The 14,524-nt window shown below is 36.0% G+C and overlaps 1 protein-coding gene across 12 annotated transcripts in view; it reads left to right on the plus strand.

The window, feature by feature from the left end:
- SLC25A40 (solute carrier family 25 member 40) overlaps window positions 1-14,524 on the plus strand; it is a 43,410-nt gene that overhangs the window by 1,541 nt on the left and 27,345 nt on the right. For 8 of the 12 annotated variants that reach the window (XM_074192890.1, XM_074192880.1, XM_074192879.1 and 5 more), the window contains one exon: window positions 13,259-13,376. In XM_074192890.1, coding sequence (XP_074048991.1) covers window positions 13,259-13,376 — 118 coding nt within the window. The other 4 variants (XM_074192883.1, XM_074192888.1, XM_074192886.1 and 1 more) reach the window with 4 other exon arrangements.

The raw sequence follows: 14,524 nt of genomic DNA on the forward strand, positions 1-14,524 counted from the left end.
ACTAAAGGAGGTAATGCAAGTATTATTATACTCCCTTTGCATATGAAGAAACTGAGGCTCCCCATGTTACAAGTTTGGTGCTTTTTTCCTCCAGGCTAAACTATGTTTTGTCCCTGAGTCACACCTGACCCTGTGGACCAGAGCAGACTAGGCTCTTGTTCATGGGGATTTCTTGGCCATGAGACTGGAGTGGTTTGCCATTTTTTTTTCCTCATTTGTCAAAGAGCTCTTCTTTTTGACCTTGTGTAAACCTGCATGGCACAGCTTTGCCAGGACCAGGCGGTGATGTTGCTTTTGAATAAAAAGACACTACCATCCCCTGGCCTGAGTGGAAGGCCCTAGATGCTTAATGGCTACTAAGGGGAGAGGATAAACATACCCTTTCTTTTAGACACACCCAGTGCTGCCCTGAGGGTGATAAAGCCTGCTTTGCTAATGCCAGGAAAGCAACCTGGGACTGGCAGTCCTCCTGGCTACATTTGCTAAACAATCTCATATAATATTGGCTACAGTGTAGTTTGTAACTTCTTCAGAATTTGTTAAAAGTTTCATTAAACCAGAGGAGGATTTGAAGTTGAAACTAAGAAACAGGCAACAGAAGAAGGAATTGTTTTCAGAGTTGAAGTTCCATCCTTAGCTTTGAAACTCCTAGCTCTGTGATCACGGTAAGTCATTTGACATCTTTGGGCTTCGTGTTTCTTTATTTGTAAAATGGAGATTGCATTACTTGCACAAGCTAGACTATTCTAAAAGATTATTGTCAAGAAAGTACTATGTAAACCTTAAAGGAAGTCAGGTAGGTGGCAAAGTGGATAGGGCCCGACCTGGAGTCAGAAGAGCTGAGTTCAAATGCCATCTCAGACACTTACTAGCTCTGTGACCCTGGGCAGGTCACTCTGTCCTTGCCAGGAAAACTCCAAATGGGGTCACAGTCAGACAGTAAAATAACTGAACAGCGACAACATGTAAGGGTAGGAATCTGTTGAATCAGTGACCCCACTTAAGAATAATTATCTTCACTAAGTAAGAGCTGAAAGAAGTAGTTCTTAATCAGTTTAGAAATACTTGAATTCTTTTGGATTAACTTTGGGGAGGAAGTTGATTTAAATTGCTTGAGGATTGATCAAGACGTATGGGTCTAATATAGAAATTAGTGAGCCAATTTGGAATGGAACATTTTGAATATCTGCCTACATAAAGATTGCAGCCAAACGACTCTGGATAGAGCACTTCCTGGAGTCAGGAAGACCCAAGTTCAAATCTGGCCTGGGACACTTGGTAGCTTTGTGATCTTGGTAAGTCATTTAACCTCTATTTGTTTTATTCTACTGGAGAAAGAAAAAATGTCTTAACCAAGAAAATCCCTTGGATAGTATGGATCACAGCATCCTGAAGAATTGGCCACAATTGAACAAAAACAGCATAAAGTAAACTCTAGCCAAACTCTGAAGAGGCTCTGGGCTGAAGATGGTATGCAAGAGGAAGAGAACCCTAACTTTAATCTCAATGTCATCCTTAGTTCTTCCCTGGTCAAGGGAAAATTTTGTGAGTTTTCAAAGGTCTGAAGGATTTTGGACTTCTATCAGGGTCCTGAACAGTGTCTGCTTTAGGAGCAGAACCCAGACCAGATTCAATGGGGATATACCCTGTACTCTATGAGACTAGCAGAAAAGAATAAGATTTTACATAAGAGAGATAGATATCCTGAGGACTCCAGCAAAAGAACTTTCAGGATCTATAAATTAGATCCTTGGCCTTGTGTCCATTTTTCCTCTCTGTGCTTTGGCCAAGACTAAGCAAGGGGGAAACAGTGTGGGGAAAGACACAGGCATGGGGGAGGAGGAATGAAGATAAAGGGTTATGTTTACTGGTACCCTGAGGCCTGCCTTAACTAATCTAGGACACTAGGGGGAGGGGGACTACCATGTTGTGATCCAGGACAATCCAAGGGGCAGACTATTAACTACGAACATGCCAGGGGAAGTGGAAGCTGACATCAGTAGCCAGTAAACTGATGTGAGGGCCATGGAAGCCCTGACCCCCCCCCCCCCCATCCAATAAATCAGGGAAGGGTAAAGGCTGACCTTGGCACAAAGTTCTGAAACAGGACCCTAGACTGGGAGATAGTAATAAAGATAGACTGACAAATTTAGCCAAGTAGCAGGCTCCATGAGCATTTGAATTAAGCAAAAATTCTGTGACCACAGAAGAAAGTAAGAACAAAAGACTGGGGGGGGGGGAGGAATGTATCTAGTATCAGAAATAACTGGTCTGGAAAATAGATAAAGATAAATTTAAGAATCATCAGACTTCTTTTTTGACTTAAAGTTCCACCTTCAACTAGGAAAACTTTCCCATTCCTCCTCAATCTTAGTGCCTGTCCTCTGAAATTACTCCCAAGTAATCCTGTAGATATCTTGTTTGTTCATTATTTTTTATCGTTATCTTCCCCATTTGACTTTGGCCTCCTTGAGAGCAGAAGACAACTTGTTGCCTCTCTTTGTATCTCCAGTGCTTAGAAAAGTTACTGGAATGTAGTAGGTACTTAATAAATGCTGTTTGAATGATGGAGCTCATGAAAGTAATGAACAAAAAAAACCTAGATGGCATACTTCAAAGAATCATAAATCAAGACTCAGGGTAAAGTAAAAATAGAATCTGTCAGTGATCTCTATAATGAAATCCCAAATTGAAAACTTGGTCATGTCAGATAAAAAAATAATGCAAGCAGGCAGGAGGAGAGACTTCAAGTATTCCAGAACCAAAGTTGGGAATCGCCTAGTACTTCACAGCAACTATTGCAAAGGAAACAAAATCTTGGAATATAAATATTGCAAAGGCAAAAGATGAAGACTTATATAAATAAATATAACATTTCAGTAGAATGATTATAATCCCCATGGGGAGAAAAAAATTGGATTTTAATGAAACAGTACTTTTAAGCATTATTACTACATACATATACATAGTTTTATAACAACTCTAAAATGTAGAGATGCTTAGAGGTATATTCCTTTGGGACACCATGAACAAGCAGTTAAGATGGTGGTGGCCATCTGGGTTAAGCCACATACTCTACACTGATAAGGTCCCCTGTCAGAAAAGGCTACCCCAAATTGAATGTATCAGAATCTTTAAAATCATCTGTGGAATATCACAGCATTCTGTGGGTGGTAAATCATCATATTTGTTAATGAATTATGGTCCTCCTGCTGAAACAGTAAAATTATTACCTCAGAAATATGAGGAAACTTGTCTCCAGAAAAGATTGAATTTCTTCAATGTGGAGTTCCAGAGTAATCACTGACAAGCGTATTATTTGTGATTGTCAGACAAAGAGTGGTTATCTTCACAATAAAGGCCTTCAAAATGACACATGTTAAATTGTACATGAAACCAATTAAATATAAGATTCTGTATAAAATGAAGGATAGAAAAGTGAGACATTTATTTCCTAATTTGTTTTATTCAGCTTTCCTAAAAGTAACCCGAGGGTTTGAGTTATTCTTAAAGTTAGGATTTTTTGTTATTTGGATAAAGTAACTTTTGATTTTCAGTTACCTTTAATACTTAATTGTTAAAAAAAAACTCAAGTCTAATTTCCAGTAACCTATCAGAATTTCCATAATTTTTCATTGTTTTTCTCTTTAGGATTAGAAAGTACTAGTAAGGTAGAATCATTGTTTTAGGGGAGTTAACTAAAACTTTTGAGATTAGATAAGAATCTGTGTTATCCTATTCTGAAGGATGAAATTCAACTGGATAGATCACTGAGCTACTGAGAGTGGGACATTAAGGAAAAAATGTATTTTATTGCAGTTATCTAACTTCTGTTTGGTCCAAAATCCTAAAATGGCAAACAAAAAATGAAATGGAAGTAGGGAGATGTGTTTTAAAAGATATTTTGTATATATCTTAAGGGAAGAAAAGGTTCCTGCTTTGATCATGTAGTATGACCACAAATTGAGTTAAATATTTTCCCACTTTTTAAAAAAAGAGATGCTTAGAATTGTAAGTGTATTTGAGCATTCAGGAGAAACTATATAATGAAATAGTTCTCTTCTAATTGGGGAAAAGAGGCAGGTGTCTCTTAAAACTATTTGTGATTTCAAGGTCATAGCGTTAAAATAAGACAGGATCTGGGGGGTATATTTGTTCTCTTTTATTCCTTAGGAAAGAAAAGGGAGAGGGGAATATAGAAGGAAATGAATAAGAAGGGTAAGGAACTATACAGATATGCACAAAGAGTTTGTTGTAGAAATATATTTAAAGGCATGCAATTAGACTGAAAGGTTAGAGGATCAGAGATCACAAGTACAACAAATTTCAGTTTCAGAGGATGGATTGTAACTAGTTTAAAAGGAAAGTATGGACCATTGAGTTAACCAATAGGAGGGGCTATGGGGGTGAGGTAGGGTAGATGCACACTGCCTATGTTACTAGTTTTGATCACATTTCTCCTTTTCTTTTTTATACTCTCTGCTCCTTCCTTCTTTCCCTCTTAACAAAGAGCAAAATAATACAGGCTATAATGGACACTTCTGATGCAGTGGAAATGATAGGTAAAAATATTGTTAAATCTTGTGCCTTTCTACGCTGACTTTGTGTATCCTAAGAAATTATGTTCTTTTAACGCCCCCTTGCTACCATTCCTGAGAATAGTTTTCCATGAACCAAAAACTTCGAATTGATAACAGCCATCTGTATACCCTTTATTCTGCCAACCAGATAGGACAGGCAGAGAGGATCTTACTAGGTAGGACAGGGAAACAGAGGCAGAACCCAACATGATAACAAACTGTTAGCTCTTTGTTAACTAAAATGAGCCCTTGTTTTCCCTTACATCCTGACATAATCACTTGTGCCAACTCCTACCTCTTTCCTAGTATATAACCTGTCCCTCTGTACCCCATACCAGATCTAGCTTTTTCCCTTGTTTGCTTATCCATATTCTCTAGGGATAGAGTTTGCATGCAATAACCTTGCATCTGCATAATAAAATTTAGTTGACCCTTATCACTTTCTTTTTTAATGCAAGGCTTGGGGTTAAGTGGTTTGCCCAAGGCAGCACAGCTAGGTAATTAGTGTCTGAGGTCCAATTTGAACTCCTGACTCCAGGGCCAGCACTCTATCCACTGCGCCACCTAGCCGCATCTTGACTCTTTAGAAATTATTTCACTGTTTAAACCCTAGCTCACCACCTAAACCCCCAAACTATATACTTGATAACTGTGAACATGAATAGGAAGAACTCGTGCACAAAAACACAGGAGAGTAATACATTGGATGTCTTAGGAAAACAAGGGTCCATAGGGGAGCCCCATGCATCCTTCTAGGAGAGACTGCCTTATGCCAGAGGACTATCAAAAAACACTTGGAAAGACCATAAACAGATGCAGTTTGGGGAGAACAGTTTATATAATAAGACACTGTAAAGAAAAGCAACTTTATAGGACTTAAGAATTCCATCTTGATTAATGTGGCGACCAACTACCACTACTGAACACTGATGATGATAAATTGCTTGTAGACCAGAGCTGGAAGTTGAAGCATATACTTCATCAAGCTGACACATGGATTTGTTTTGCTTGTACAGGCTTATTTGTTACAAGGAAGGCCTTTTTTGTCGGGTTGGAGGTGGGTGTATGAAATAGTGTGGTAGGGCCAAAAACAATTCACCCCCCTCCCAAAAGGAGAAGACAGCAGAAGAGAATCAATGAAACATTTGGAAGAGCAACATTTCATAAATGTATTCAGAGGGACACATAGACTAATAGGACAGTTTTGGACTTAATGTGAAGAATTTGTTATTTTTGTTTTTAATTAGCTTCCTTTTATTTGTATTTCCAATGCTTAGGATGATCACATATACAGTAAATGCCTAACACATGTGGTGTGTGTGAGTTTGTGTCTGTGTGTCTGTCTCTCTGTCTCTACCATGAAGGTAGAGGTAGCATACTTAATCAGTTTAGAAAACAAATAATCTAATAAGGATAGCTAAAACATGCAAGAAAGGACTCTCAGAGATGCCAAAATGTGGGATAAGTTATATATAACAAAATATATTAAAATTCTACTATACTTCAAATAAATTCGATAAAAGATGGGAGATAATTTATATGAAAAAGATCTGAGGGCTTTAATGGCCCAAATGTCCTATGAGAGTCAACATGAAAAAGCAACTTGGTCACTGTATCTTTTACAGTCTGTTGTATTCAGTCCCAACTGCTACTTTTTAGAAAGGACAACAGCAAACTGGACTATATTTCCATGGAGCACTCAGAGCAGCGAGAGAACTTGAAATCAAGCTATCTGAATATATCAGTTTAAAAAAAACAGGAATATTTTACTTTGAGAGGAATGGTGGTAATGTGTGGAGCAGAGATGGGATAGTATTTGAAAGGTCGTAAGAGAGTTCAGTCTGTTCTCCTTGACCCCAGAAGATAAGAGATAGAAGCAATGGCTGAAAATTGCAAAGAGAAAAATTTAAGAGTGATATGAGGAAAACTTTGCAACAATTAGAGCTTTTTGAAAATAATATTCATGCTTATTTTTGGGAGGAAGGATGATAAAAAAGATTCAGTTAAGGTATCAAAGGGATTAAATCAGAATGGAGATTTAGCAAAGTAAAGAAGGAAAAGAGGTTTACTGTTCTGCCCAGTCAACTGTAGCTGCAGCCCAAAGGGGATGAACAACATAATGAGAGAGCAGCATAAAGACTGTAAGTAATGGCAGTTATTAGAACTGGGCTGATCCATAGAGTATAAATAGCATCAAGAGAGAAAGTTAGGAGAGTTGCAAGGGTACGGGCAACTAGATTGTCCTAGAGGATGAGCAGCTCATACTGGTCTTTTTCTGGTATTGTTTTTGGTTTGCTAGACACTTAGTTGTGTCTGACCCCTCATTCTCTTTTAGGGTTTTCTTAACCCATTCCTTTTCTAGTTCATTTTATATTTGAAAAAAATGGAGGAAAATCGGGTTAAGAGATTTGCTCAGGTTCACATAGTCTATATCCACATATCCTGGATTTTAACTTTGGTCCTCCTGACTCTGGGTCCAGCACTCTATCCACTGTGACACATACCTATCTATTTTTGTTGTTTTTGATTACTTTAGGGAATACCAACTCCTTTATTACCCTCTCTGAGGAGTAACGCACCAAAAATTTAAGTAATGACGATTTAGTTCTTGCTATATGACTATATGAACAAAGATCTCACATTAAATATATCAGTAGTCCAATGCATATTTGTAAACTGTAACAATGGAAGTTGTGATTTTTCTTGTGTCCTCAATCTGTTGTCATTCAAAATTTTTGCTTTAAAAAGATTATGGGTATTTTCACAAACTTCTTGGAAAATGACTATATTTCAGATTTTAAGCAATTGATTTTGAAAGCAGGAAAAACAGGAAAAATGACATAATAGGAAAACACATTGTTATTGATAAAATTTACATAGTCCTAGTCACTCAATGGGCTATTTAGATGACCTGGTGGGTAGAGGGCAGAGATTGGAGTCAGTAAAACCTGAGTTCAAATGTGAGCTCAGATACTTAATAGCTACATGATCCTGGGCAAGTCATTTCATTCTGTTTGCCTCAGGTTCCACATTTGGAAAATCGAGTTGGACAGGGAAATGGCAAATCACTTCAGTATCTTGCCAAGAAAACTCCAAATGGATTCACAGAGAGTTAAACATGACTGAAAGGACTCAACAACAAGTTGCTCAATTAGCATTGAAAAAAAAAACTTGGAGGGTTTTGTGATATACAGGCTTAATTTGTTATATTTCTTTTCTTTTTGTTTTTTTTCCCTTTCCTATATTAAAACTCAAATACTTCATTGTCTTCAGTTCAGCTAATCAGTTAATTATGTTTGAAACAATAAAATATTGGATTAAGATTTATGTCTGAAGAAAAGACATAAATCAGATTGGTAAAGTTAATAATTAACTACATTATTGTGTTATGGATATGGAATAATGTCTTTTTATCTCAAGGTTACCTCTCACCAATCAGAAACCTTTCACATCCTCCAATAAATTACACATATTTACTCTGGACTTTATATTTGTAAGACATGGGGACCAACACATCATTTTAGAATATCAGTGATCATTACAACAACTAAGAGAAAAGAATTAGATTTGGAGTTGGGAAGAAGGCATAAGTTTAAATTCTGAAGTAACTAGCTGTATGGCCAAGTCACCTAGCTTCTGTCAGCCTTAATTTCCTAAAAACATAGGGTCAGGTCAGTTATACAATGGATAAAAAAAGTGCTATACTTGGAGTCAATGAGATCTTAGTTCAAATATGACCTCAGTCACTTAATAGTTATATGACCAGCCAAGTCATTTAACTTTATTTGCCAGTTTCCTCATATGTAAAATGATCTGGAGAAAGAAGTGATAAACCACTCTTAATATCTGTGCCAAGAAAATTCTAATTTGGGGTCTTGAAGAGTTGGATATGATTGAAATGACTGAACAAAAAAACTGACAGATTTATAGTGAGGATCAAATGATAAAATTTTTAAAGATAAAAATTTTCAGATATTAAAATACAATATAAATGCTACCTTGTGTTGTCATCATTATTGATAGTTTTCATAATCATATCCAAGAATTTTAAAGTTGGAAAGGATTCCTGCAGCCATCTAGACCAATCTGTATGCAAAAAAGATTCTCTACTTCAGTACATAGATTCCAGTTAATCTTGGTTTTGTACTCTTGGGGAAATGAGAGCTCACTACCTTCAAAACGTCTCAGTAACTCCAGTTGTGTGAATTTCCCCCTCTTTCATCAAATTTAAATTTGTCTTTCCAGCTTCAGCACATTTTTCCTAGTTTTTCCTCTGGGATCTAAGAGAACAAGTCTCAGCCTTGCTCTGTCATATAATAGCCTTTCTAGTACTTGAAGGCAACTAATGTATTCATCTGACTCCTCTTCAGACTAAACATGGACTTGAGGCCATTTTCTGGTTGCCCTCCTCTAGATTCTAACTAGCAAGTCAATGCCTTTCCTTAAGAAAAACAAAACATTTTCATTTTAGATGTTTTAGAAATGTATTAGAAAACACATTTAAAAAAACAAAAGCAAATACTTAAAAAATATACTTCAAGGGGCAGCTAGGTGGCTTAGTGGATAAATCACAGGCCCTGGAGTCAGGAGTACCTGGGTTCAAATCCAGCCTCAGACAGACACTTAATTACCTAGCTGTGTGGCCCTAGGCAAGCCACTTAACCCCATTTGCCTTGCAAAAAACCTAAAAAAAAAGCAGCCTTCAATATGCACTCAGTTCATCTGTTCTCTCTCTTCATTGGTCCTTTGAAATTGTCTTGGATCTTTGTCTTGATCAGAGTAGCTAACCACAGTTGTTCATCCTTATGATAGTACTGTTATTGTATATGTTATAATGATTCTCCTCTTTTTCTTTGAATCAGTTCTTGTAAGTCTTCTGAGGCTTTTCTGAAACCATCCTGTTTGTCATTTCTTTTCTTTCTTTCTTTTTTTTTTTTTTAGGTTTTTGCAAGGCAAATGGGGTTAAGTGGCTTGCCCCAGGCCACACAGCAAGGCCTGTGCTTTATCCACTAGGCCACCTAGCTGCCCATTTGTCATTTCTTATAATATCTTTTTTCATATGTCCTTTAAAGTTAATTTACATATCTATACGATCATAATAACTTATTCTTTGATAGTCATTCTTTTTTTTTAAAGATTTTATTTATTTTGAGTTTTACAGCTTTTCCCCTGATCTTACTTCCCTCCCCCTAACTCAGAAGGCAATTTGCCAGTCTTTACATTGTTTCTATGGTATACATTGATCCAAATTGAATGAGATGAGAGAGAAATCATATCCTTAAGGAAGAAACATAAAGTATAAGAGATAGCAAGATCAGAAAATAAGATATCGGGGGTTTTTTCCCCTAAATTAAAGGTAATAGTCCTGTATCTTTGTTCAAACTCCACAGTTCTTTCTCTGGATACAGATGGTATTCTGCATTGCAGACAGCCCCAAATTATCCCTGATTGTTGCTCTGATGGAATGAGCAAGTCCATCAAGGTTGTTTGATAGTCATTCTTAAAACAATATTGTTTCTTTATACATTGTTCTCTTGGTTCTAATCATTTTGCTTCTCATTTTTTTTCATGCATGTCTTCCCACATTACCTAAGATCATTAAACTCATCATTTCTTATAGCACAGTAGTATTACATTACAGTTATGTACTACAACTTATTCTGCCAGTTCTCCAATTGATAGTAATCCCTTCAGTTTCCAATTCTTTTTTTTAGGGGTTTTTTTTTTTGCAAGCCAAATGGGGTTAAGTGGCTTGCCCAAGGCCATACAGCTAGGTAATTATTAAGTGTCTGAGGCTGGATTTGAACTCAGGTACTCCTGACTCCAGGGCTGGTGCTCTATCCACTGTGCCACCTGGTCGCCCTTGCAGTTTCCAATTCTTTATCACCACAAAAAGCTACTAGGAATATTTTTGTACAAATAGGTTCTTTTCCTTTTGATCTCTTCAAGATGCAGGCCTAGTAGTGGTATTGCTGGGTCAAAGGTATGCATACTTTTATAGTCCTTTGGGCATAGTTCCAAATTGTTCTCCAGAATGATTGGACTAATTCACAACTTCTCTAACAGTGCATTGGTGTCCATATTTTTCCACATATCCTTCAGCATTTTCATTTTCCTTTTTGGTCATGTTAATCTGACAGGTGTTTTATAGTACCTCAGGAGTTATTTTAATTTGCATTTCTCTAATAATCAGTGATTTAGAGCATTTTTATGTGTACTTCCAAAAATGTTGTTCCCAGAACTGAACATAGTATACTGTTTACGATCTGATCAAGATAGATTACAACAAAATTATTGCTTCCTTTTTCCTAGAAGTAATCTCTTTCCTAGGTGGATTTGTTTTTTGCTAAACTGTTAAACTTATAGTTCATTAAAATCCCTAATAGTTTTAGAGAAACTATCTCTACCTTGTTCTTTGTATACTTTTAAAATTGATTTGTTGAACCCATGTTTAAAACTTATTTATTCCTATTAAGTTTAATGTCAGTAGATTCAGCTCAGTTTTCTAGTTTCAAGATTTTTTTGGATCCTGACTCATCTAGTTCAACTATCTCTTCTGTCATTATGTCATTGAAAAGATTTGATTAAAAATGCCAAATGGCTCTGGGCAAGCTGTGAATTTCTGGGGTACCTCTCTGGAGATAAGGAGACATTAAGGATTATTTCTCCTGATAAACATCATCCCAGTTTCTGATGTTCTTGAGCCATAATGACTGTGTTAAGGACTTTGGTAGCAAGAATTTCCTTTTCTGAGGCTTCAATAGCTATTGCTGTGGCATTCATGGAAGTAGTTAACAGGTTGCATTTTTCTTTTTTTTATTTAAAAAAGTTTATTTATTTTGAGTTTTACAATTTTTCCCCTAATCTTACTCCCTCCCCCCACCCCCAACAGAAGGCAATTTGCCAGTCTTTACATTGTTTCCATGGTATACATTGATCCAAATTGAATGTGATGAGAGAGAAATCATATCCTTAAGGAAGAGACAAGAAGTCTAAGAGGTAACAAGATCAGATAGTAAGATATCAGGATTTTTTTTTCTAAATTAAAGTTAATAGTCCTTGGTCTTTGTTCAAACTCCACAGTTCTTTCTCTGGATACAGATGGCATTCTCCACTGCAGACAGCCCCAAATTGTCCCTGATTGTTGCACTGATGGAATGAGCAAGTCCATCAAGGTTGAACATCACTCCCATGTTGCTATTATGGTGTACAGTGTTCTTCTGGTTCTGCTCATCTGGCTCAGCATCAGTTCATGCAAATCCCTCCAGGCTTCCCTGAATTCCCATCCCTCCTGGTTTCTAATAGAACAACAGTGTTCCATGACATACATATACTACAGTTTGCTAAGCCATTCCCCAATTAAAGAACATTTACTTGATTTCCAATTCTTTGCCACCATAACAGGGCTGCTAGAAATATTGTTGTACAAGTGATGTTTTTACCCTTTTTCATCTCTTCAGGGTTTCTTCCATACTAAATTCAATTTTCCCAGAAGTTTTTATCAGAGAGAGAGAGTTTATCCCAATGGCTGGACTCTTTGGGTTTATCAAACAGCAGATTACTATAATCTTTTACTGATATTGCAACAGGTTGCATTTTTCACAAGGTTTGTTTCCCAAGAAATCTGTGGGATATCATGGATTGGAAACATTGCTATATTCCCAAAGCTCTTGTTTTGTTACTGAGATAAGACTGAGACTTACCCTCACCAGGAAGTCTCATCATTCTGTCTCAGAACATTCTGATCCCTGCCTTCTCTGAAATCCTTGAGAACCAAGAGAGAACAGGGTCACAGAAGATTTTGCTGTTGAGCGAGTATTGAGAATGAAATGATACTTGATTGTATCAAATATTGCTGAGAAGTCAAGTAGGATCAGGATTGAGATGAGGTTTCTGGAGTTAGTAATTAAAAGGTTCATAACTTTGAGGATAATGCTGAGCTATGATATCTAGTGGGTGTCTTGGTAATCTCAAGGTCCTCAAGATAGTCAAGTCTTCCTGTTTGTCTGGGGGGGGGGGGTGTTTAATAAAGGAGGATCAATTACACTGAAGTAAGAGTCAGGAGACTTGAGTTCTTGTTCTTGCTCTACCATTAATGAGCCATGTGAGACAGCCAAGGCATTTAATCTTTCTGGGATACAAAATATAAAATGAAAGGATTGAATTTAATGATGTCCACAATTTCTGATTTTTTCCTTTAAAGTATACAAGCCTGTTGTAAAATTGAACCTAATAATATTTTTAAACACTGATTTTGAAAGAAGATATGTTTTATATTATGACATATGCCCTTCATCCTTAACACTCATTTTTAGTCTCAATGCTATGACTGGTAACAATGTTTTATTAATAAGACAAACCATAATAAGTATATTATATTTACCATCCTTAACAGAACAGTTGTGTTGTTCTTTTAATCAATCAGATTCTTATCTAATCAATTCAGATATTATTCCTGGAAAAAAAGTCTGTTCTGCTGGTAATAGTTCAGTGGTGTTAGCTTCATATGCATCTTTTCATTTTTGGAATGAGTTATATAACAGATACTCTTTATTAAATCATTTGATGTTGATGTTAGTTTCCCAAAATAGTTAAAATATGTTGGTATTTATATGCTGCCTACTATTTACATTTTGTAGTTGTCAGTATTTTTCTTTTAATTGGAGGGACTTGTTTAGTTTTTCTCACCAGGTGTTAATATGGATGGCGAACAGACAGCACAAATGTTTCCTGCAGTGACACCTTTGCAGCAAATGATTGCCTCATGTACTGGAGCTATTCTTACATCACTAATGGGTAAAAGCAAATTCAAACTTTTGTCTGGGAATTTATGTAACTTTTGTAAAAAAGATTTTAAATGGGAAACAGGGAAACTAGACACTAATACTGTTGAGGGTTAATACAGAGAACAATGGCATACTCGGTACTTGAAAAATAAAAATAAGCTAAAAAACAATTTCTAAAATAAAATTGTGAGCAAAAAACCCAGAAATGAAAGTTCAGTGATTCTCCTAATTCAGATAAACATTATGAAAAGAAAAATATTTGTCTTCCAGGAACTCAAAACCTGAGAGGACATATGAAATCTGTACACAAGTAATTATTATAGAAAATGAAATAGAATAAGTGTATAAGAGTAATACAGTTAAAATGTTTTGAAAAATCAAAGGATGAACAAATGATGTCTTAGCTTTGAAACTTAGAGTTACATGGGGCCTTTGAGTCCAACCCTCTCATTTTATAGATGAGGAAACTGAGTTTCAAAATTTTCTTGGATTTTAGCACTGGTAAATTCCTAAGGTGAAATTTAAACACAAGTTTTCCTCACTTTTAAGTTCAGCATTTGTAAGTGTTCTACCATGCAACTTCTGAGTCATCGTAATTCTTATTTTTACCCTCTATAAGGTCTTTTTATGGTCTAGAATTCTGAATGTGTAATGACAGATGTGAAAATACTCTTAGTACAAAAATGTCATTCATGGTAGTCAGCAACTACCTACAGTATCATTTGTTTGCATTAATATGTATAGTTGGGTTTTTTTAAGACCCCTTTGGTCCACAATAACAAGGATGTTTTGGCAAAGAATAGTATTTTAATATTGTCTAACTTAATATTGTCATATAACAGATTAAAAAAAGCACAAATACTTATAATGTCCATTCTTAATGACAACTGCCTGACTTTTGATGCCGTTATTTATAGTTGAACCTGACTATCCTGTAGTAATTTAAGATTCTTCTACCATAATTTTCACATGTTAGCACAGCCTGATGGTAGAATCATTTTCTAATTATTCAGTTTAAATTATCTTCCTCTTTGCTATAAATTCTTTTTTCATGCAGTGTAATTTTAATTAAAAGACTAGGGAAATAATAAAGGTTGAATGAGAGTGAAATTGTGACTTCTTAAATGAACAAAATTGTGAGAACTTTCAATTTTTTTG

Source organism: Macrotis lagotis, chromosome 7 (assembly GCF_037893015.1).
Source record: "Macrotis lagotis isolate mMagLag1 chromosome 7, bilby.v1.9.chrom.fasta, whole genome shotgun sequence".
Classification (NCBI taxonomy): Eukaryota; Metazoa; Chordata; class Mammalia; order Peramelemorphia; family Peramelidae; genus Macrotis; species Macrotis lagotis.